At 44.4% G+C, this 26065-nt stretch overlaps 1 protein-coding gene across 1 annotated transcript; it reads left to right on the top strand.

Moving 5' to 3' along the window:
- Positions 1-10032: 10032 nt before the first annotated feature.
- PGAP3 (post-GPI attachment to proteins phospholipase 3) lies at positions 10033-25522 on the top strand. Its single transcript, XM_069952276.1, has 8 exons — positions 10033-10252; positions 12421-12518; positions 16338-16490; positions 16849-16911; positions 17039-17100; positions 17643-17779; positions 17883-18087; positions 20563-25522. The coding sequence occupies exons 1-8, from the start codon at positions 10087-10089 to the stop codon at positions 20621-20623; spliced, it is 945 nt and encodes a 314-aa protein (XP_069808377.1). The 5' UTR covers positions 10033-10086; the 3' UTR covers positions 20624-25522.
- The last annotated feature ends 543 nt before the right edge of the window (positions 25523-26065 follow it).

The raw sequence follows: 26065 nt of genomic DNA, 5'->3' as shown, positions 1-26065 counted from the left end.
TTGACCTGATTTGTGCAAAATTGCGGTAAAAAGCAGCGATTTTTATACAAATCATGACTGAACATAAGTCTGTTTGGGGGGCCATGGGCCCCTCAGGAGCTCAGGGCCCCGGGCTACCGCCCAAAACGGACCTATTATAATCCGCTATTGACTTGGGAAAAGATCCAAGACCCCTATTCTCTCTATTAGCTGCGCTCTCTCTAGTACAGAGAGTCCTATGTGGATTGGATGACCCTACTTTATGATGTCTAAATGAAGTATATGGAAATATGTTATTAAATTTCATTTCTTGATATCTTTAATTTAAACATGTAAACATCGTTTTATTATTTGTCTAAAAAACTATGTATCAAAAAAGAAAAAAAAAAAGACTCATAGCACCAGGTGCCCATAGCATTGTATGGCACTTTGGACACGTTGCAGACACCATGACTGCTATGGCATACCTGCTATATCAGGGTATGGTTTAGTTTAAGTCTTTTTTAACTTGATATTGGTTGGACATTATAGTACAGGCCCAAACTAAGCTACCCCGTTTCAATCTGGCAATATCTATGTTTTTTCTTGGCCTCATGGGGTTAAACATTCCAGGCAATGTCAGGAGCGGACTCGCCATATCTGAGGTCGTCAGATTAGGACAGCGCTTCTATTTATAACGGTACACTGCAAAAATCTGTTATGGCAACTTACTATTCTCCAGGGCCAAATGCAGGCCGGGCCCTGATGTCTGATAAAGACCGCTTAACTGGCAGATATGTATCCCGCATCATAGACTACTGTATCCTCTTATAGGGTTTGTTATCAGCCGTTTAGAGAATATTTACTTAAAGAGACACTCTCGGTCAGGCCAAGTACAGAGAAGTAAAGTACATGTACGTCGGGAAAAGATGGGACGTTGTCACCAGTTTACTGTTTGGTCTATTGGGTACAGTGCATTGTGCATACATTTCTGCCAGTATACTACTGATGTACATAAGTCTTTCAGTACTTATCATCTGCTGTATGTCCTGCAGGAAGTGGTATATTCTTTCCAGTCTGACACAGTGCTCTCTGCTGCCACCTTTGTCCATGTCAGGAACTGTCCAGAGCAGGAGCAAAGTAATACATCATTCTGTTCAGCTTCTCTGTTACTAGTTCTTGCTACTCTGCATAAACCTGCTGACAGAGTCTCTTTAAAAATCTCAAATCTTCCAGTACTTATCAGTTGCTGTATGCCCTACAGGAACTGGTGTATTCTTTCTAGTTTGACACGATGCTCTCTGCTGCCAACTGTGTCCATGACAGGAACTAGCAGCAAATTCCCATAGAAAACCTCTACTGCTCTGGACAGTTCCTGACATGGACAGAGGTGGCAGCAGAGAGCACTGTGTCACACTGGAAAGAATATACCACTTCCTGCAGGACATACAGCAGCTGATAAGTCCTGGAATCTCTGGCACTTTCTGACACCAGTTGATTTTAAACAATTGTTTTTTTTTTCCTGCTGGAGTACCCCTGTAAGCTGTGTTCACATTCTGTGAAGGCACACGTCTGAAGTCCTTTTGTCATGGATCGCCCTCTCATGCTCAACACTAGGCATAACATTTTATATAGATTCACACAAGATGTGTATGCTGGCACTGTCCCCAGTTTTAGGAAACCAAACTTGGACCTCACCGTCACTCTCCCTTGCTTTGTGTAACTCTACCGTAGGCGGTGCTCAGCTTGAGAAAACAGTCCAGTAAAGTCTTTGCACAAAAGGATAAGATGAAGTGCGGCAGCTCACCAAAATCAGTTAAAAGATGCTTTATTTGGACATAGAAGGCATCAATAGCAGGTACTATCCACAAATAAACAGAGCGATGGCCGTTTCACGTATAAAACGCTTCTTCTCGGCTCACAATGAGCCGAGAAGAAGCGTTTTATTTGTGAAACGGCCGTTGCTCTGTTTATTTGTGCAATAACATTTTATATATTTTAAACTGTTGTTTTTTTTTTTTTTCTATAAGCAGCAGTCCTGTCATCCAGAGGCTGTGCCTGGTATTGCAGCTCATCCCATTCAAGTGTAAATATCCCTCAATGATAACCTTAAAAGCTGATATCATATTATAATAATCATTTCTTTAAGAAGACCGCAGCTACAATTTGACTCATATATATATATATATATATATATATATATAGCTTTTTATATCATATTGAATAACACCTAAGTACTGGTTGTGTTGTGAATGGTGCAGCAGGTGTGGTGGTGTGATGTAAGTAGCAGAGTAGGATTTGCTGAGGCACATTACAAGATGGAAGAGGAGTTATGCTCCCTGACTGGTTGGGTCAGTCCGACTTGTCTCCTCCCAGTGACTAAACAGTAAACATGTCAGAGAGGAGACGAGCGTGTGTACATATGTTACCTCATCTGGTGGCGTGTTGTAAAACTCAACAGCGCACACTACAGGTGAGGACATGGAGGGCCAAGGCTTGTGGGATGCAGAGATGAAAAATGATATATATGAAATTCAGTAAGTATCATAAAGGACAAAAGAGGAAATAAGGCATAAATCTAAATAGAGTTGTAAAAAAACTTAATAAAATCTAAATGTACATGTAAAACATAAAATTCCTCCCCATCTGATCTCATGAACAACTTGGTTTGTCTATGAAACAGCTGTAGGCCTCATGCTGTATTATGTATCTATAATCTAGTACAAATGTTCTGCTATAGGCGCATGATCTTTCTGTTTGCATCTAACTTTACAGGCTAGGCTTTGTATTATATCACACATGGATTACCTTTTGATCTGTATTACAGACCCAGCATCCCACCTTACAGTGCAATGCTATGGGCTTGCGCTCTTAGGGTGCCTTTACACGGAGAGATTTATCTGACAGATTTTTGAAGCCAAAGCCAGGAATGGATTTAAGAAGAGGAGAAATCTCAGTCTTTCCTTTATGACCTGTTCTCTGTTTATAGTCTGTTCCTGGCTTTGGGTTCAAAAATCTGTCAGATAAATCTCTCAATGTAAAGGCACCCTCAGACTTTGCACAGACAGGATGGATATTTCAGTTGCAGGTATTGCAACAAATCCACTGTGTTAAAGGGGTACTCCTACTCTCTGCTGCCACCTCTGTTCATGTCTGGAACTGTCCAAAGAAGGTGCAAATCCGCATAGAAAACCTCTACTGCACTGGAAAGAGGTAGAGGAGGCAGCAGAGATCACTGTGTCAGCCTGAAAAGAATACACCAATTCCTGCTGGACATACAGCAGCTGATAAGTACTGGAAGACTTGAGATTTTTAAATAGAAGTAAATTACAACTCTATATAACTTTCTGATACCTATTTATTTGAAAGAAAAACATTTTTGTACCCTTTTGTACCACACTGCAGATGTGAACATTGGGCTGTAATCCATCTGTAATTGTTGCATTTTATATTTTAGCTTGTCTTGAAGTGAAAAGTGCCCACAAAGGAAGACAAGGATGAATGTATATATGTTCATGTATAGGAGCATACTTATACCTAGTGGTATTAATATAAAGAAAAAAAAACATGTCTGGAAAAAAAAGTGTTTTTTTTCGGCACCTCCCTTGGCACCCTATGGGGGAAGAAGACTTGCCCTATTAACCCCTCAAAGTACAAATTAAAATTGGAAAAGATAGGTATATATATATATATATATATATATATATATATATATACACACACACACACACACACATAGGGGGAGATTTATCAAAGGGTGTAAAAATTAGACTGGTGCAAACTGCCCACAGCAACCAATCACAGCTCAGCTTTCCTTTCACCAGAGCTGGAAGCTGAGCTGTGATTGGTTGCTGTGGGCAGTTTGCACCAGTCTAAATATTACACCCTTTGATAAATTTCCCCCATAATTTTGTAGTTTTGTATAATCTATGGGCCTACATAGAGATGTAAAATAATGGACTTTGCAAAATACTTACCTCTATGTTTTGATGCCATTTTCCATAGGTCTACTGTATCCCCTGCCGTCCCTCTTTTGTGGAAGGTGGCATGACGTCAAGCATAGTAACTAGAGATGAGCGAACCTCCAGCATGCTTATGTCTGTCTGAGTCCGAACTGGTGGCTGTGTGGTCACTGCAGTGACATCAGTATAGATGAAATACGACCATACATCCTTCCTCACTACAATAAGGCTGGGGCTATACTTTGGCTATATCAGGTTTTGTGAACCAAGGATTGGTATGTTACACTTTAGATCGGGGTTCCCACCTCCGGCCCTCCAGCTGTTGTAAAACTACAATTCTCATAATACACGGACAGCCACACCTTTGGCTTCCGCTGTCCAGGCATGATGGGAATTGTAGTTTTGCAGCAGCTGGAGGGCTGAAGGTTCCCCATCCCTGCTTTAGGTCTATCCAGATGTCAATGTACTGTACCTTTGTTGCACTACAAAGTCATTGCAGGTACACCATCCTTGGCCTTGTATGAGCTGCTGAATGGCCACAGATCGTCATGTATGATGCACGTCTGTTATTTCCATGAGAAACAGAGGTTGATTGTATAGTTTAGTATAAAAACATTGGCCATGCCCTGCAGCGCTAATGCCAGCCATCATAAACCGCTAATGTGTAACTACTGAAATGACGGCTGGTTACTCTGTAACCCACACAGTGCTACCTTGAAGTAACCTATAAATACCCATTATGAGCAGCTAGCTTCTATACATCATCTGGTTATAGTCTTTGCATTTTTAGATCCCATATTTATATGTTTGTCTATTCTGAGTTATTAGAGGGGAGCTCCTCTGTTTGGAATTCTCATCTACATATCAAAAGAAGCCAAGAGTGTCCCACGCTCTGGAGGACCTGTCCTGTTCTGTATTACATAGACGACTCATTGATCAGAGTGTAATTCTTTATTTCTCCTGTGGTGGTGCTGTAGTAAAACTTACCACTTATTGCCAGGCTTACCCGGAGATGATCGCTGGGGATTCCTATTGTTGGACACCTTTCTTAGGGTCCTTTTACATCTAACGGACTTTATCCGTCTGCGGACGCAAATGAGTGCTCGTTTTCCCACTCCTTGGCTGTTCACTTGTCCTTTTACACGGGCCGATTATTAGCTGAATGAGCGTTTCTAGGAATGCTTGTTGCCGATAATTGGCCAGTGTAAAAGGGCCTTAAAGGGATTGTCCGGTGAGCAGAAAACGGCTAAAACTTTTTTCTCCCTTCTGAGCCATGAAGAGGGGGCGGGACTATGTCACGATCATCCGCAATGTCGGATACTGCATACTGTGCAGCTATTTGACATTGTATGCGGGTGTAGATTTAGCCCCGACCATCCCTCGGGATGCTTACTAAGAAAGTGAGTGCAGACAAGCAGAAGGCTTCAGTAGTCTTCTGCTTACCAAACAACCCCTTTATTAAGTAGAGATTGTCCAAAGTGGAGAATACCTTTAACAACAATTATTTTAAGGCTATGTTCACACACAGTTTTCTGGCCCATTGTTTGAGCTGTAAAATACCTGTAAGATGGGCAAATAAGCTTTTATTCTATTGAACTCATTATGAAATAGACCTGGATTTCATGAGGATCGTTGGTCATAGCTGGTGACATATGACTTGGTGGTCCTGCAGTGATTGAGACTCTAGTCAGGCTGACAGGGCAATTAGATGAATGAAGAGTGATGGCGGTGTCATACCAAGATGAGTCTACTCCATTGACTCACAGGGACAAAGCTGCCTCATCAGTCACGCTTTCCCGAATAGCCGATCACTGTCTGCCCACCTCTGCCCTAAGGAGACAGCACAGTCCCAGAAGACAGTCATGTCCTGATGGAGTCTGTAGCTCTGTGGAATTACTCTCTTTACACGGTCATTACCAGGGGGTTACTTTTTACATTTTCTATCCAATGGGAGAAGGTTTTACTGTACATTAGAAATGAGCTGATTAACCCCTTCCCAACCTGGCATTTTTTTTCTCCTTCCAATCTTCTACAGAGCTGTATAAAGTCATAGGGCCCTATTAGAGGGGCTGATGATGGCCCGAACAATAACATTAACGAGCGCCATTCTGCTAGATCAGCACTCGTTTACTGAGCCTAGTACATGGTTCGATTATCGTTGAGCAAGGGCTGCACGGACATCGTTAGGGATGTCCATGCGGCCCTTACCCTAAACTGTTATACATCTCCTCTCCATGCTCCCGGTCTTCTCCTCTTCTCTGCTTCCTCCCCGGCAACACGGCTGCAGCTTCAGAGCAGCCTGTCTGAACTCATTATCGCTCCGTGTAATAGGACCCTCATTTTACCATATAATGTATGCTATTCACAGTTCGGGATTGCCATTCATGTTCAGACAATTCTGCATACACTGATACCAAATGTACATTTTTTTGACGTTTAGATTTTTTTTTATTTAAAAAAGGGGAAAAGGTGGCAGTTGGTATCTCTATTATAATTTTTTTAATATTAAAAATTGGTGTTGTTTTTTTTTTTTTTTTACACTTTATTAGTCCCCTCAGGACTAATAAATATAATTCCTTAAAGGGGTTTCCCAATAAACACAGCCAGCGCCACCCTTGTAGGTTGTGTGTGTTTGTTCCATTCACTTTAATGGACAAGCAGCTGCTGTTTATAGAAGAAAGCTGCCATGTTTTTCTAAACTTGGATAACCCCCTTAAATAGGTTGATGCAATACATATAAATTGCATTGATCCTGCCAATGGCACAGCAGCCACAGAGGCTTAGAGCAGATGTCCAGCTGCCGATTATGAGGGTGCCAAGCAGACCCCTGAATCCTCCATAATGCACTATATAATTGTATAGGTGCCACAGTCATTATAAAACAGCAAACATGTCTGTGCTGGTATAAGATGCCACAAATTTAATAAAAGGTACAGGTCTCTCAATAAATATGTTGCATCTGTGGCTGTACGAATGAAAAGCTACAGCAGCTAAAAGCTATGCCAAGTTATGACATCCAACAGAGTAAATCAGCCAGGCCATCGGTGGTCACACCCCTCCTGGAACCCCCCCGGGGATTTGATACTGAGCCATTGAATGCACGTCTCTTTCCTCCCACGCCTGCCCTGAGCCTCCAGCCCTGTACATCAGAAAGTCAAGAAAGGGAGAGGTGGGGGAGTGGGCGTGCATGCTGTGGCTCAGCACCCCTTCTGTGGCACTTCAGCTTCCAAACAAAAATGCGATTTTATATCTATGCACATGGCCATCAGCAAAGACAAAGTCATCATTTGTTTTATCTCCCTATCACCTATGTGCCTGTATCTGTAGCTCTTTACCTGGCAAGGATCAGATAGATTTCCGTTAAAGGGGTTGTCCCAAGCATTAAATAAAAGTAAACATATGTCAAATATCCAAGCATTTCTAATAACGTACCATTTGAGAGATATAGAATTACTAATTCCCCCCTCCCCTCATATGCCATATCGGCTGATTGCTCACTTTTGACCTGTAAAAAGTAATAGGAGATGTGCACCAGATGGTTGATACACTCCAGCGATTGTCGCATGATTATTGAGCAATGTAATAGGCTCTACGATCTCAATAATTGCTAAAAAAGTATTCAAACGTGGTCGTCTGTAGGCCATGGCATGCTTGAAGCTTGGCCATAGAATGGCTAGGCTTCATCTTCTTGTGTTTACAGTCACTCTGTTTCACAACTATATACGTTTTATTTGTAGAAGACAAACCCATACCCGAACCCGTAGTCTGCTTCTGTGCCCTGCATATAGAACATATACGGCCATGAAACGAGTAGACTACATTATTGGGCATGATGTTGTGTTATGTTAGAATACCTTTTTGACAGGATCCTGATATAAACTAGTAGCATTAGCCAAACCTATGCCAATTGTGTCCTTTGATCGTACATGGATTAGCAGTGACATCAAAACCAGCTGCCTGCTTTTGTGTGAGTCCCCTTCATGCCCCCATAACAGCTCTGAATCATTGAGGCCTGGACTCCATACACCAGAGATGGGGAATAGAGATGAGCGAACCGGGTTCGGGTTCGAGTCGATCCGAACCCGAACGTTCGGCATTTGATTAGCGGGGGCTGCTGAACTTGGATAAAGCTCTAAGGTTGTCTGGAAAATGTGGATACAGCCAATGACTATATCCATGATTTCCACATAGCCTTAGGGCTTTATCCAGGTTCAGCAGCCCCCGCTAATCAAATGCCGAAAGTTTGGGTTCAGATCGACTCGAGCATGCTCCAGGTTCGCTCATCTCTAATGGGGAAACTTCGGCCCTCCAGCTGTAGCAAAACTACAATATTCATCATGCCTGGACAGAAAAGGCTAAAGCTTTGGCTGTCCAGGCTTGATGGCAATTGTATTTTTGCAACAGCTGGAGGGCCAAAGGTTTCCCATCCCTGCCAAAGGCCTTCAAAGGTGTTCTGCGGCATCTAGAACCAAAACTTTAGCGGCAAATCTTGTAAGTCCTATAAATTGTGAGGTGCGGCCTCCATGGATTGGACATGTTTCTCCAGCACATCCCACAGATGAAGAATCGGACTGAGGTTTGGGAAGTCAACTCCTTGGTCCTCATTTCTGAACAATGTCTGCGATCTGGCTGGGGGATCATCCTGCTGAAAGTGGCCCCTGCTATTAGAGGATCCCGCTGCCATGGAAGAGGAGGACTTGGCCTGTACAATGTTCAGGTAGGTGGTATGTGTCGCAGTAACATTCACTGAATACCTAAACATTTTTCAGAACAATACACTGCCTTCGGCTGTAGTGCATCCTGGTGCCATTACTTCCCAATACACCTCTTGATAGTTTTAATGTTATGGTAGACTGGTTTATATTGTTTTACCTTTTACTTTGTATTCAAATACATAGTAGACTAGGTGTCTTAAAGGAATTGTCCAGCGTAAATCTTTTTTTTTTTTCTTTTAAATCAAATGATATCAGAAAGTTATATAGATCTGTAAATTACTTCTATTAAAAAATCTCAAGTCTTCCCATACTTATCAGCTGCTGTTTGCCCTGCAGGAAATGTTTTATTTTCAGTCTGACACACTGCTCTCTGCTGACATCTCTGGCCGAGAAACTCTGTCTCGGTTTTCTATGAATCTCCATAGAAAACCTCTCCTGCTCTGGGAAGTTCCTGTCTCGGCCAGAGACAACAACATTTCTAGCATGACATACAGCAGCTGATAAGTATGGGACGACTTGAGATGTTTTAATAGAAGTAAATTACAAATCTATATAACTTTCTGACACCAGTTGATTTGAAAGAAAAAGATTTTCGCTGGACAACCCCTTTAAAGGGGTATTCTAGTCAGGTAAAATATATGCTGAATCATCCCCCCTCCTGAAGACCATAATTGTTATAATCTTTTTAGTTCCCTTTCCCCAATTCTGAGCATACTGCTTTTTGCACATACAGCCTGCCAGGGACTTGTTAACATCAGCCATCTCCGAAAGGGGGGGTGGGATGGAGAGAACAGCTCACACACTGTTTTCTGTATCTTTAGCAAAAAGCAGCAGCTCAGAACTGGGGGAAGGAGACTGAAAAAATGATAACAAGTATGGAACAAATTATTAGTCTCCAGGAGGTGGAGGTGATTCAACTTGTATTTTATCTGACCGGATAACCCCTTTAATGCAGCTGTATGCCAAAAATCCCATACACTGCACTGTATATACCTTCAATAAGTAGCTGAAACATATACAGCTGTATATGTGAGGGGCCCAACAGTGATTGGGGTCCTGCCTGGTCCTTGTAGAACAGAAGTGGCAGCAGCCATACAACAGGGTTTCCCAGACTGTTGCTAAACTACATCTATCATGCTGTGATGATCATGATGGGAGTTGTAGTTTGGCAACAGCTGGAGAGCCACAGGTTGGGGAAAAGTCACATTGGTATGATGATGATAAATATTATTGTTGTTGTTTTGTTGTTGTTGTTGTTGTAGTAAATAAATGTTTTTTTCCCCAAAAAATGACCTTGTAATAATGTATCATAAGTAACCCCCAGGAGAGGAGGCATTGTTCGGCCTGTACCCCGGAACCTGAGCGTCGCTCTTCGTTTCCAGGGGGACGATGTTGACAACTGGACACATTACGGAAGTGGCTTCAAAGGCGGAAGCGCCGGTTCCCCGGTCATGGCCCCGCTGCTTGTTTTGCTCCTGGCCGGGGTGGCACTCGCCTCTCGGGGTGACCGGGAGCCGGTGTACCGGGAGTGTGTGACGGCCTGCGAGCAGAGGAACTGTACCGGGGCTCGGCTGCAAGATTTCCGGGCGGAGCAGCCGCTGTACATGAGACTGACCGGTGAGGGGCGCTCTGCTGATAACTGTGCGGGGAACGGGGCGGCTGCAGCAGCTTCTATAACCGGCGGGGGGCGTAGCAGCTGTTGTATCCCATTTATACTGGACATAGAGTCAGACTATGGTCTATATCCACCGGATAGGGAATAAGCAGCTTATCAGTGGGCTCTGACTATTAGGAATCCCCCCATGGAGGTAATAGAGTGACAGCACACACAGGCCTAGCTATCCCATCATTCATTCTCTATGGAAGGGATGGGGAACCTGTCACCCTCCAGCTGTAACTACCAGGCTTTGGCTGTCCAGGCATTATGGGAATTGTAGTTCTGCAACAGCTGAAGGGCCACAGGTTCCCCATCCCCGCTCCATGGGGGTCCAGACTTTGCTGAATGGTGCAGTGACCATGTGCGCTCTCTTCGTGTGATCATTGGGGGTTTGGAGGTTGAAACCCCCCAATTGATCAGCTGACCCCTTTAGATAGGGGTGACATTTAAAGGAGAATTCCGATAGATTATAAAATTCATTATCTCTGCCCGGCCGCACGCTCCTTAGTGTACAGGTGCGCCCGCATCAGAACTCTGCGGCTGCAAAGATCATCTGGCCAGTACTGCAGTACCGGCCGGGATGATCTTCTCTGAGACGGTTCCATGACCAGGCCAGTCTCTCACGTAGTGTGAACATAGCCTATAATAGTAAGAGCTCAGGTGACAGCTCATGTTGAGCCGCACCAGGATCAGCCACAATCAGTACCCCATATAACACAGGTAAAGTGCCATGAACAACGCCCCATGGCAGCTACAGCCTGTGCCTATTAAACAGTGCCAGGGTAAAGTGACAGTAGGAGCTCAGATCCCATTAACTTGCCTCCAACCAGGACTACCCACAGTGCCCATGAAACAGTGCGTGCTCAAGTTCTAGCTAGAAGGTAAAGTGCCAGGGATCAAGTGCCAGCCACTGTCCTATATAAGGTGCCAGGAACAGTGCCCCAATGCACACACCAGCTATAATCAGCTTCCCATTACACACTGAGGGGGTATGCCACTGCGCCAAACCAGAGACAGCTGAAATCACTTCACTATACATCAGTGAGAGGTATAGTGCCAGCTACAGTCACTGCCAAGTATAATAGGTGAAGTGCCCTGTACAGTGCTGCATGTGGAATCCAGCCACAGTCACTGCCCCATGGAACAGTGTCCTATATGACAGTGAAAGGTGTAGTGCCAGCTACATTGTTCCACGCTAGGAGGCAGCCACACTATAAGATTGAGACATTGTCCAAGCTGTCTAATAGAGGGATGGGCCAGGCAATAAGGAAAGGGACCGTGTAAGCTAAATGCCCCCTTTACTGTAGAGAAGTCACAATGAGGTTTACCTGCTCGGGGATAGATATTTGTGTACACCCAGTTGAGTAATATATTCAGGAGGTCACAGGATAGACATTTGGGAAGGCTCTGTAGGAGGGATGGTAAGTGACAGCTGTAATAGATGTGCAGTGAGAGCCCTGCAGGGGGCAGCATTTCTAGGAATGGAGGAGCCCAATGAGTGACAGCTTTATACTTCAGGAGGGCAACCTCTGCAATGACCGGTGCTGACATTCCTGTCCTCTTATTGCAGCTTTACTCTGTAGACACACTGTCACTGTAATGGTGCGTTTACACAGTGAGGTTTATCTGACAGATTTTCGAAGCCGAAGCCAGGAATGGATTTGAAAAGAGGAGAAATCTCAGTCTTTCCTTTATGACCTGTTCTCTGTTTATAATCAATTCCTGGCTTTGGCTTCAAAGATCTTTTAGATAAATCTCTGTATAAACGCACTATAATGTGTTTGAAGCACAGCGTGCATGATAGCTGCACAGTCCTGGGTTCAACTATGACCAAGGACAACATCTGCATGGAGTTTGTACTTTCCCTCCATGTTTGCATAGGGGCATGGTTAGCAGGGGGGCCACAATTTCTGATCAGCCTGGGGCCCATGGTACCCTTAATTTGCCCCTGTGTATGACATCTGCTTTTGGAAACCTAAATGTCAGATCAATGAGATTTTACGTTTATTTCCTGAATGTGTCTTGTAGCCATGTACAGTACCAGGTGTCAGGCGCAGTTACCGCCTGTGACAAGTCCTTGATAATAAGCATGGTTGTATTCATTTTCTCTGTCTTCCTCTGTCCACAGGATGGGTTTGCCTGGATGATTGCAGGTATCAGTGTATGTGGGACACAGTGTCCCTGTATCTCAGAGAAGGATATGCTGTGCCACAATTCCATGGCAAGGTAAGTCACGAGACAAGGCAGAAATATGCTGGAAGCAGCACCAGACATTATAATGTTAATTCAGCCATACTCATGCGATGTAGCTGTATACCAAACGGATATACAGTTATTTCTGACTTCTAGAGTGAAAACAGGTGGGTGTGTACTCAAGCACTGTCTGTGTGAACTAGCTGCGTACTAAGGACAGATGGGATCACCTGAATATCCCAATAGTAATACAAACAAAAAACAAAGTAATTGTACCTGTTCCGTGCATGTGATATATAGAATGTGCAATAGACTGTTGAAAAAGCCCTACACTATGGCTGTATAACCAGTACTAACCTCCAGATACACGTTCTATTCAGGTTGAGGTTTGTCAGGTAATCCACTGCATGTATCCCCTCTGGGATAGTGTGGAAAGAAGCTAGCGACTCTTGAGAAAGGAGGGCGGATCCTCCAAAACATGTTGAGGTGTTTTTTCTCCCATAAGCTTCAGTAGTTTGTGACGTCACACTACCCAGCAAAAGACTTTTACATTGCAAGTGTTGCACGCGCTACCGGCCGGAGCGCGTCCCTTGTGAAGAGGATATTTCAATTGGAGCAAACAGACTGCAACTCTCTTCAACAATCACTACACCACCACCTGGAGTGAGGATTGCTAGCAGTGGATGCAGTGGATTACCTGACAAACCTCAACCTGGATATCTGCAGGTTAGTACTGGTTATACAGCCATAGTGTAGGGCTTTTTCAACAGTCTATTGCACATTCTCTATATCACATGCGCGGAACAATTAGGTACAATTACTTTTAGGTACAATTACTTTGTTTTTTATTTCTGACTTCATCATAAACATGTACACATGCCTCTAGTAGGGAAAAGGATTGGGCATCATGAGGTCCAACATGTGCAATCTCTTGTCCAAATTCCACCATATGTGTGCTCTTGACTAAGGCTAAGGGTCCTTTTCCACGGGCCGAGCAGGGCCCAATCAACAATGTAAACGAGCGCCAATCTGCTAGATCGGCGCTCGTTTACTGGGCCTATTCCATGGCCCCGATGATCATTTAGCGAGGGCTGCAGGGACATTGTTACAGATGTCCTTGCAGCCCTTGTTTCATACATTACCTGTCCGGGCTGCAGGTCTTCTCCTTCTTCCACCCGGTCCCACGCCTGACTGACAGACCACTCAGCCAATCACTGGCCGCGGCGGTTCCGGACAGTGATTGGCTAAACGGCCTGTCAGTTCAGACAGCCCCGCTCTGAAGCTGCTGCGGCGTGGGACCTGGAAGAAGGAGAAGACCTGCAGCCCGGGCAGGTAATGTAAGATGCTGCTGAAATCGTCGGTCCACCGTAGCGATGCGCTGGTGGCGAACAATGATTTTAGGTCTGAACCTAAATGAACGATCATCCGATAGCACGATCATCGGCTGATCGTTCTCTCTATTCCACGGAGCGATAATTATCGCTCCGATTCGGCCCATCATCGCGCCTTAGAATAGGCCCCTAAGGGTCCTTTTACATGGCCCCACATGGGGCTGTGAAGGATGCAAGCGAGTGCCAGTCAGTGAGAATGGCGCTCGTTTGAGGTGCCGACAGAAGGCATGAGTAAGTGAGCAGCCGGGCTGCATGAATAATCCCTATATCATTTGTGCGGCCATTAAAATCTATTGCTATCAGCTACACCCCCCTGTTTACCTGGTGCCGTAGCACAAAAGATGCGATCAGCCGAGAATTGGGTGTTTTTCTGCTCTTTGGCTGATCACTGCCACTTTTACACGGCAATAAAGAGGCTTCACATACAGTACAGTACAGTACTGTATAAGATTGCTGGAATGCATATACCGTACAGTAGTAATACAGTCAGTGCACCACCATCTGTTACAGTCCTTGGGGGGGGCACTATACAGTAAAGGATGAGTGAGGTGTTACAGCTTGCTTCTCTTCAGGAGCTTACATAGTTAATACGGTTGAAAAAAGACACATGTCCATCAAGTTCAACCAAGTAGGGGATGGATACAGGGAAGGGGGAGGGGTGATAGGTTCTATACATATGCATTTATATTATTTTGCTCTAAGAACTTGTCTAGCCCTGTTTTGAAGCCCTCTACTGTTGTTGCTGTGACCAGATCCTGTGGTAGACTGTTCCACAGATTCACAGTTCTCATGGTAAAGAAGGCTTGTCGCCTCCAGAGATTGAACCTTTTTTTCTCCAGGCGGAGGCAGTGCCCTCTTGTCCTTTGAGGGGGTTTTACCTGGAACATCTTTTCCCCATATCTCTTGTAGGGGCCATTTATATATTTATATAAGTTAATCATATCTCCCCTTAAACGTCTCTTCTCCAGACTAAACAAATTTAATTCTTTTAATCTCTCCTCATAACTAAGATGCTCCATTCCCCTTATTAGTTTAGTTGCCCGTCTTTGTACCCTCTCCAGCTCTAGAACGTCCCGTGAGTCCAGGCCTGTTTTAATGCATGACAATATCCTGCTGGCCTGAGAAGCCACTGACTGACATTGTGTGCTGTTCTGTAGTCTATTATCTACAAGTACACCCAGATCCTTCTCCATCAGTGACTCTCCCAGAGTAACTCCCCCCAGGACATATGATGCATGCGGGTTGTTAGTACCCAGGTGCATAACTTTACATTTATCCACATTGAACCTCATTTGCCAAGTGGACGCCCAAACACTCAGTGTGTCTAAGTCATCCTGTAACATCTGCACATCCTCCATAGACTGTACTGTACTACAAAGCTTGGTGTCATCTGCAAAGATAGAAACATTGCTGTTAATTCCATTCTCAATATCATTAATAAACAAGTTAAACAGAAGAGGGCCCAGTACTGACCCTTGGGGTACACCACTTATTACCGGGGACCATTCGGAGTAGGAATCATTGACCACCACTCCCTGGGTACGATTATTAAGCCAGTTTTCAATCCAGTTACACATTAAACTTTCCAAACCAATAGACTTTAACTTACCCATCAGACGTCCATGAGGAACTGTGTCAAACGCTTTTGCAAAATCCAGGTACACGATATCCACAGCCGCGCCGCCATCCAGGCTTCTACTTACCTCTTCATAGAAACATATTAGGTTGGTTTGACAGCTTCTGTCCTTAGTAAAACCATGCTGGTTATCACCTATAATACTATTAGCCACTACATATTCCTGGATGTAGTCCCTTATAAGCCCCTCAAATAGTTTTCCCACAATGGACGTTAAGCTTACAGGTCTATAGTTACCTGGGGAAGTTCGAGAGCCCTTTTTGAAGATCGGCACTACATTTGCCTTACGTCAGTCCCTCGGCACAATACCAGTAAGCAAAGAATCACAGAATATTTCATACAAGGGTAGAGAAATTACAAAACTGAGTTCCCTAAGAACTCTGGGGTGTAATCCATCAGGCCCTGGAGCTTTGGTTACATTAAGTTTTGTTTAATTTAGCTTGGTAAAGACTCTTTGACTATTACTATATATTAAAAACATTTTTCTACGAAACAGCGCCACCGCTGTCCTCAGGTTGTGTGTGGTATTACAATTCAGCTGCATTCACTTCAAAAGAACAGAGCCGCAAAACCCTATTTTTTTTACTTATTCGGTTGTAAAGTTGTGTTCTGTGCATACAAGTATGGGCTATCATTATCTTGTATGTTGTCTTTTTGCCCTTGTGATGGTGAATTGATAAGAATTGAGTTTTGCATCAGCTGGAGGGCGAAGGTTGTACACCACTGCATTATAGGGTATAAGGATATAGGTTGTATACACACAAAACCCCGCATTTAATGGTTTGAGACACAACATACAATGTATTTGTTTTTTATCATTTGCAGTGGCCGTTCTCCCGATTCCTGTTCTTCCAGGAGCCGGCATCTGTCCTGGCCTCTTTCCTAAATGGTGTTGCAAACCTTGTGATGCTAAAGCGTTACCGATCCTCTGTTCCTGCTTCGTGCCCAATGTACCAAACATGCCTCAATTTTGCTTTGGTGAGTACCAGTGTAAGTACCTTCTATACTTGCCAGTCTTCGGGTGACCACAGATGAGCGCAGATCAGGGAGATTGGCGCTAGTTTGCAATGCCTTTGGAAGACACAATTAATTATCTGTCCCGGCGATCCCTGCATCGTTTGTCATTGGGCGCATGTCTCCTGTTTACACAGGTAGACGTGAGTCGGATAGCATTACATTTTACCGATGCACAAAAAATGCGACCAGCCGACGAGTGGGCAGTTTTTGTTTTCATGCTCCTCTGCTGATCAGAGTCGATAATTGGCCCATGTAATGTCACCTGACAGGCAGATCTACAGTGTCCACCTCACAGTGTAATCTCGGTCTGTTTCTACAGGTTTCCATAAATGCCTGGTTCTGGTCCACAATTTTCCACACCAGAGACACTGCGATTACTGAGGTAAACAGTGGAAGGAAATGGGATTTGTGCTTGTAAAGAAACGATCGCTTGCACAAATAGGCTTATGCATGCATACAGTGTCATCTGTCAGTGTACCCTCTGCCACATTCACTGTCTGTCCCCACAGAAAATGGACTACTTCTGTGCCTCGGCAGTCATTCTGCACTCCATCTACCTTTGCTGTATGAGGTGAGTCTAGGAAGTGAAGAGGAAGAAGGAAAGGCCCCATCTTCTCTATAGGATTTTTTCCCCAGTGCTCAGTCTCCCCTTGTTTGATATTGCTTCTGTGAACTACTTCTTTGCTGCCTTTTCCATCCCCTGGCACAGCACTATCGGCCTTGTCTGCCTCCCTGTAGTGTGAGCTGCCTTCCTGGGCTGCTTTCCCCTTACTTACAATTGCTCTCTATCACCTTTGCTACCTTAGGCTATGTTCACACAACATAAGTTCCGTACTAATCACTGCCATTGTTGCAACGGCTGTGATTGGTATGGAATCTAAGTTGAACCTACGGAACGGCCTGTCTCATACTACGTGTGAACATAGCCTTACTTTTATTCCTTCGGCTGCCTCTATCACCACCTGAATACATTGGCTTCCTCCCTCAGCCTGTCCTCTTGCTCTCATTGCCTGCTTAATTGGCTTTCCTCTTTTGGCACATAAACCTGTATGGATAATATGGATATGAGGAAGGTTTATGTTGGATCACTTATAACTATATGTTTCCTCCAAGGACTCTGGGACTTCGCTACCCTTCTGTTGCTAGTGTCTTTGGTGCTCTCCTGGTTCTTTTGTTTGCGTGCCATGTTTCTTACCTGACCCTCGGACGCTTTGACTACAGTTACAACATGCTAGCAAACGCAAGCTTTGGTGAGTCGAGATCATTTATATTTATCTTGTGACTTTGTATTCGTTTGAATGCACTTGGATTTGTATTGGGCTCTGGATGACTTATGTCTTTCTTTTTGTATAGGCATGGTTAATCTTATATGGTGGCTTGTGTGGTGCTTGAGGAGACACTCTCACCAGCCTTACCTCTGGAAATGTGTCCTGGTGGTTGTGCTATTACAAAGCCTGGCACTTCTGGAATTACTAGATTTCCCACCTGTCTTGTGGGTACTGGATGCCCATGCCCTCTGGCACTTCAGCACCATCCCTCTAAACATTCTTTTCTACAGGTAAGTGACTATAGGGATGTAGCGACAATGACTATGATAAAATACGTACAGCTGCTTTATTTCTATTACTGAAACTACACAGCTCCCTAGTAAATAATAGTATTTCCCATTGCTGGAGCTTCTATTCTGTCAGCACTACAGTTACACCCCCCATCAGTATTTATGAAAATAAAAACATATCTAATAGACACGGGCCTCACCTGAAGATCGAGGGCCTCCTCTAGTCTCCTTGTGGCCAACATAGATGATCAAGAAGCAATAAATAGCTGAGCTGGGTGTTTTATGCCGTTTGTTCAGCTCTCGATGGAGTTACACAAACAGTATTGCACTGCTATGCTGTTCCCGCACCTCCTCATGAAAGGCTCAAGCACACAGTGTTATGACTTCATGCCACCTCTGAGTTATATTAAAGTAACCATACAGGTGTGTGTACATTTACTTTGCCTCCAGGTGCTGATTTAATTTGGAGGCATACAATGGAAATATTTGGCACATTCCATCACATGTTGTATTTACAGAAGCTTTCTCACCTGAAATATGTTTGTAGGGAAGAATTTCGCTGCACGCATTATAGTATTGCGTGGATCTGTCAAAACGTTAAGATTCGTCAACATTATCAAAACCCGAGCACTCTGTGTTTGATTCACCGCAGCTGCTGAGGTTGGAAGCTGCCCTAGGAAGTCCTGGAAAACCATAGGCTGTATCCATGTTTTTCTGGCAGCCTTAGGACTGCATTCAACTTCTCCAGCTGTGGGGGAATCAAACGTCAACTGAGGCCATGTTCACATTACGTAAGACACCCGGCTGGATCACAGAACGGCCGCTGCTACTTAAGATCATCCCGGCCGGTACTGCAGTACCGGACGGATGATCTTAATTTCTGGTGAATTTCGGCCAGAGCCGCATGCTCCATTGTGTTAACTGACATGTCTGTGCGGCCACTATTCAATGAATAGTGGCCGCAGACTGACATGTTAGTTTTTCATGCGGCCAGATGGAATCCCGGCCGGAGCCTATACTATGTGTATACGCTCCGGCCAGGATTCCATTCATTCCAATACAACGTATGTTTTGTATAAATCATGGCCGTTGTGGCAAATTGCCACAACGACCGTGATTTATGCAAAACATACATTGGGTGAATATGGCCTGAGCCTGCATAGGAGCACATGGAGAATTGATGTTTTGCTTACAATAATCGTAGGCGTGCAGATTTCCTGGCTACCAGTTTTCATCTCTGGTCTTCCCAAAACACATCAGAACAGGGAGCCTAACACACACAGTGCTTATTAAGATGGATTTTTGGAGCCTGAACCATTACAGTTTGCTCGTTCTAAAGATAGGCCAGGAACTAGGTACAGTGTCAAGGAGGCAGATCGGCTGATGGTTCTTAAGGCCCTATTCTACAGAATGATTATCGGCCCTATTCGGCCGATAATTGTCCCGTGGAATAGAAGGCAACGATCAGCCGACATCGTTCATGTCGGCTGATCGTTGCGTCGTTTGTCTTTCAAACATGTTGAACGACAAACGACTCATACAGCAACAATCTACTGCCGTCGCTCCGTAAAATAGGAGCGGCGGCAGCAGACCGCTGCTGTATGCCATGGGCTGCCCGGACGATCTAGCGATCACCTGGGCAGCCTAAACCCTGAACTCACCCGCTTGCTGCTGCCGCATGGCAGAGAGTTGGGAACGAGGAGCAAATAAGCGCTAATAGCGCTCGTTTGCTCCTCTCAGTCGGCCCATGGAATAGGGCCTTTATTCTGTGTATGTATATAGGGAGAGATCTGTCAGCCAAGTAAGGCAGAAAGTGGCCTCCTTGACTGTATATCCATTGCTGTCTTATTTTTAAAGTTTCACTGTTGTTTGGAAAAACTGACTTTTTGACAAAAATTTTGACAAAATTACCCAGGGGCAGAGAATAGCAGGACAAAAAAACTTGTGTCTCCGCTCAATCACCTACCTAGCGCTGCCACCTCTCCAGAGAGACCCTTAATGGCGTCTCCATACGCTGAGCACAATGTGCCGCAGCCAGTTACTGGCCTTAGAGATTGTGTGTCTTTCCTCCTCTACTCTCTGTAAATTAAAGGGATTATCCAGGATTAGGAAAACATAGCTGCTTTCATCCACAAACAGCGCCTCCCTTTTCCCCAGTTTTTGTGCTGTACTGTAACTTTGCTCCATTGAAATGAATAGAGAAGAGTTGTAATACCACATGCAGCCTAAGGACAGATGTAGCTCTTTTTTTCTAAGCCAGGATAGCCCCTTTAACAAGTAAAAAGACAGATAGAATGGAGTAATGCACAATTGTAGTCTATACCCGCAGTTCTGATATATTTCTATATGAGCAGATGCATAATAGTAACGTGTTGCTATACCCCATTCTGCCAGGAGATGGTGAAATTGTGTTTTGGATTTCACATAAACTCTGAGCTTTTTACACATTTTACATCTTTATTTCTTTCCATTTAGTTTCCTAAAAGACGACAGCTTATATCTCCTGAAAGTGAACTCCGTAGAGAAACTGGACTAGATGGGGCAAGATTCCTGGATCCTACACTGACTTGCCCTGCCTGCTGTACTGGGAATTGAAGTGGCCATGATGTACCATTGTATTTCCCTCTTTGAGAGTGGGAGTCTCTGAAGTGCCTTATTGCTATTGTGAACGTGACTGTGACATGAGTCTGGTACCCTGTGCAGTCAGTATCCATACTCTGTGTATTGCTTATCCTGTGTCTGTCTTTGGAATATATTTTGCACACCGTTGTGACCGGAAGGTCTCAAACCAGTCTTACAGGTAATCTAGGTAGGCCCCATGTTCTGCGGTAGATGGCAGATGTCAAGCTTGTCATTGCCATTTTTGCTTTTAATTCTGGACAAGCGTATATACCAACCTGCACCTTATTTTCTGAATATTATGGACTCTATATACTGAGTAATCTAGACACCTTTTTAAACCAAAATTTTAATGCTCTTGCATGTATATATAAAATGTAAAGTTTACTTCTTATTTTTACACCTTTAAGGCTTAGTTCACACTAGCCTATAATGTATTTTTATGTCCATACAGATACAAGTCCTGGCCTGGCAGCTGGTTAAATGACCAGAACCGACAGCCGTTGGGCTAGGACCTGCTGCTGCAACATAGATATAAAAATATGTCCGTATTAAGCTAGTGTGAAACCAGCTTATGGGTAAATACACACAGCGCAGATTTGCAGCCATGTGGATGTGATTTGACCAAATCTCATTAATGTTGTGCAGATTTTTTTAGGGTAAAGGCCCCCATACACCTTCAATAACTGGCGACCGAACGATTGTCCAGCCATCCGTTATCTCTCCTGTCCCCCTCCATACACAGAAAGGTTTGGCACGCCCGAGCATTCCTGTGTTCTGAAGGCATAGGAGAAAGCTCTGACAGCAGCTTATCTCTCCCAGAAAAAAGTGGTCATAGGTGATTTTTCCATCATACCCAACCCCATCTCCATCGACATGTTCTGTTAGGGGTTGGTCGGAAGAGTCCCATACATATTGCACAGCTGATGAAAGTATAATATGTATGAAGACCTTAACACACAACGCATCTTTTGCACAAATTTTCTGCACTGTATTTTCATACAGCATGTCATTATCATTGTTTGCAGATATTTTGGAAACTTTCCCCCTTCAGTAGGTAAGTCTAAAGACTGCCAGACACCTTCACCTTCAATAACTGACGGCCAAACAATCGTCCTCCTCCAGGGGTGATTCACAGCTAGACAGCTCTGATGGCAGCTTATCTCTCCCAGAACAATTTTCCATCACAACCCCTATCTCCACGGACATCATTTGTTGGTGGAGTCTCGGGAGAGTCCCATACACCTTATACACATTAAGTATAAAGTGTATGGGGACTTTTAAATCTGCAATAAAATATGCAAATAACCCTGTTGCTTCAGATTACCTGCAGGAATCTTTTTTCTTTATTTTCCACAGCAATTCTGACCTGTGAGCATTTACCCTAAGGGTGTTTTTTCCACCTGAAATAAATAATAAATGTTAGATCAGTGAAGGTCCAAGCACTGGTCCCAGTTGATCATGGGTATGGGAGTGTAAGCCCAGTCTCTCGTGTTCTGTGTAATTGAGCAGTGGGTAGATGAATGTAGCACAGCCCGCTTGGCTCACCAATACGCTATAGTAGGCCATGCACAGCCTTCGCCATATACATCTCCTGACTTCAATATACAGAGCAGGAAACCTGGCACTCCCCTTCTCATGATTGATGCCATTTCTAGATGTAACATTGATCTACTCCCCTTCTTAAGCTTTTCAGGGTATTTTGATGGCAGATGTGTTGGTCTGCTGTCTGGTCCATCTGAGTGGGGTTGTATTTGCAGCATGTGCATGGATTTATGCTAGCCCCATTCAGATGAGTGGGAGTCACATACATTACAGCTGTATGTGAATATATACTATAGGGGTGGTTCTTTCCATAACTGACATATGCACTGGGGTTTGTATGAGAGAACTCCTTTAACGCTACAAAACCAAATCTCCCTCTTTTGATTTATTCTTTTTTTCCTTCTGGAACCTTGATCCTGTGTATTTTAAGATATGATATGAGTATGCCTAGTAGTTTATTCCACCATGTAAGCAGCTCTGTCCATGTGCCATTGGGTATAGAGTGCCTTAAGGTACCCATACATATAGTGGTTTGCAGCCAGTACTTGGGTAGATGCACCATTATTCCCAGTAATGGCCTTTTCCTTTATAATGGTTCGTAGGATGTAACTGTACTTTCAAAAAGCTTCATAAAGACATGTCAGACGTTTTGAGTGGTGGGGATCCGGATGCTGAGATCCCTACCAATGAGATGGGCTTGTGGACTTTCTATAGAGCTCATCTTCACTAAGAGAGAAGCGGCAGCACTAGGCTGAGGGCTTCTCCCTGTTAGTGATCTCAGGGTCGGGGTCTGAGCACCAATGAAAGCTTGTGACAAGAGTTTCTTGTAAGTCCAGTGACACTTTAAGACTGAAAGTCTTCTTATGGAGTGTAAAAGTCACGTGATCTCATATGTCAGAGCCTTTTACTGCACAACCGTTTCTGCTATGTATATAAAAGGATTAGCCTGCTGTAATGTTACCCTATATTTTAGCTTAGCCGATCACTTGTGCCAGTGGAAATTGTCAGAAAAGCAAACGTAGAGTAAATTAAAGGGGCAATCCAGGATTAGAAAAAGTAGCCTGATACCTTTTTTTGACACTCAGCCCTTTTACACGGCCTGACATGGGGGCGCAAACGAGACTGGCGCCCATTTGCTGTGCCTCTACACGTTTGTGCAGCCATGAAACCTGACAGTACAGATATGTATATATGCAGTCAGTTTCCAGATCACACAAGCAGTGTAAACATAACTAGTGTGCTGCTGTGTGATCCGGCATCCCATTCTCGCATCTTGTTCTCTGGCGGTCCGCAGCATCTTCAGGCCGCCATAGAGCTGGACAGGAGAGTGGGATTCTGGATCACATAGCAGCGCACTAGGTATGTATGTACTGCTTGTGTGATCTGTAAACTGACGGCACAGACACATTCAGATCCGTGCTGTCAGTTTCCCTTTGTTATCTGCTGTACATTTCCCTGCTTTCAGGAAGATGTACAGTCGATAGCGATGAATTTTAAAGTAGTCCAAAAATTGCGATCAGACTAGGATTGGGAGTATTCCTGCTCCTCCTCCAATTTTCTTCTAGTAAAGCTGTGGGATCTTCTTATACAGCACATCCTATTCAAGTGGATGGGGCTGAGCTGCAATACCAGAGACAGACCACTGAAAAGAGTGGTACTGGTTTGGGAGGAAAAAAAGGGTCTTTTTCTAATCCAAGTAACCCTTTATTGTCTGAGTTCATTGTGAAGTTATAGATCTGTAAATATGTCGGACCGAATATTAGACCAACTAAAAGAAGTATAATCATTTCTCTAGCTTTATATACCTTTTCTTAGCACAGTCCAGCTGCTTGGCCATGTTGTCGTGCCTCTGTCAGTATTGTAGCCTTCTGCTGGCCATTTCCCAGGCACCCCTAGGGCAGTGTCACCTTCTACAAGGTCTGATCTCGTAGAAATCGCAGGCCGTTTGTTAAGTCTGTAAATATTCCACCTATTCTGGTAACTTTGGGAACAATGTGTTATTGGTGAAGGGAACATTGTAGATGTGCTGTCAGAAGCCTGTACCCAGCTGCCAGCCAGCGATAAGGCTCCGAGCCACGCTTGTTGCTTCTTGGACCTGGATCAGATGCATGAACTGTTCCACTTAATGTTGTGTGCGTGATGTAGAAGACGAGAGACTTCAGCTGATCCCAGTTGCCAGGACCCTTCTATATTTCTATCCAATTTGTTTTGTTTTTTTCCCTGCTTATTAATAAGATGGCATTGCAGCTTTCTTACTGTTCTAAACATTCAGATAGTGACAACTCCATTTAAAGGATTAAAAATATACATATATCCACAGTATAGGGGGGTAACTAGAACCCCCTCTGACCAGGTGAATGACACTGCAGTGTGCATCCCGAGCTACCACTCCATTCACTCTCTAAAGCTCTTATTTCACGGGCCGACTGAGAGAAGCAAACAAGCTCTGTCAGCGCTCGTTCTCTCCTTGTTCCCCGCTCGCTGCCACCGCTATTACACACGGCAGCAGCGAGCGGGTAAGTGCGGGAGGGGCCGGGGGGAGCAACGGGGGGCTGCCCAGGTGATCGCTAGATCGTCCGGGCAGCCCATAGAGGAGAGTGGCGGTCTGCTGCTGCTGCTCCTATTTCGCGGAGCAACGGCAGCAGATCGCTGCTATCACAGTCGCTTGTCTTTCAACATGGTTGAAAGACAAACGACAGCAACGATCAGCCGACATGAACGTTGCCTTCTACTCCACGGGACGATTATTGACCAAATAGGGCCGATAATCGTTCCGTGGAATAGGGCCTTAAGAGATTTCCGATTATAGCAGAAGCCCCATAGAGAGTGACTGTAGCAGAGTCTGAGCTTGTGCGCTGCCGCTTCATTCTCAGTATGGGAGGTCTGACTGCTGGGGATTGTTTACATGCTGCATCTTTGCTTGCGGCTACAAGGGACAAAGAGCTTGTACACGGACCTGTCCCGTAAATAATTCCTTCCTAGACTGTACCAGCTAGTCAGCCCCGGTCTCTGGTCATGCGAATGTTGAATAACCATACATGCCCTGTATAATGAAATGGGTATTCTCTTCTGAGAGTAATGGTATAGATATAGAATTTGCCATCACTTTATGATCAATGGGGGTCCAACCAGTTATTAGAATGAAGTAAAGTTCTGGTCTAGCTCTTCAACAGTGCTTTGGGGGTGCCTGTAAGGGGAACTGCAGCAGGCCTCTGACTTAAAGCGACTCTGTACCCACAACCTGTCCCCCCCCCAAACCACTTGTACCTTCGGATAGCTGCTTTTAATCCAAGATCTGTCCCGGGGTGCTTTTGGCAGGTGATGCAGTTATTGTCATAAAAACAACTTACATTTATATATACATTAGGCTGGCACCACCTCTCCGTCCTTCCTCCCCATCCTCCTCATTATTAGGAATGATCCAGGAACATTTACTGCTGTTTGAGCTTTGCACAGGTGTGTTAACGATCCAGCCTATGTTCATTATACACACAGGTGGGGAATAGGAAGCAATCTGCCTGGATTATTCCTAATGCTGAGGAGGGCGGGGAGGAAGGACAGAGAGGTTGTGCCAGCCTAATGCATATACAAATGTAAGCCCCGGGTGTTAGACACAGCGCTGCAGGATTAAAAGTTGTTTTTATGACAATAACTGCATCACCTGCCGAACGGACCCCAGGACAGACCTTGGATTAAAAGCAGCTATCTGAAGGTACAAGTGGTTTGGGGGGGTCAGATTGTGAGTACAGAGTCGCTTTAAAAGGGAAAATGTTGTAGTTCCCTACACAAGGGAGGGAGGGAGGGAAAGTGAACA

This window comes from Dendropsophus ebraccatus, chromosome 14, assembly GCF_027789765.1.
Source record: "Dendropsophus ebraccatus isolate aDenEbr1 chromosome 14, aDenEbr1.pat, whole genome shotgun sequence".
NCBI classification, from domain to species: Eukaryota; Metazoa; Chordata; class Amphibia; order Anura; family Hylidae; genus Dendropsophus; species Dendropsophus ebraccatus.
This window is presented reverse-complemented; position numbering and strand designations above follow the sequence as displayed.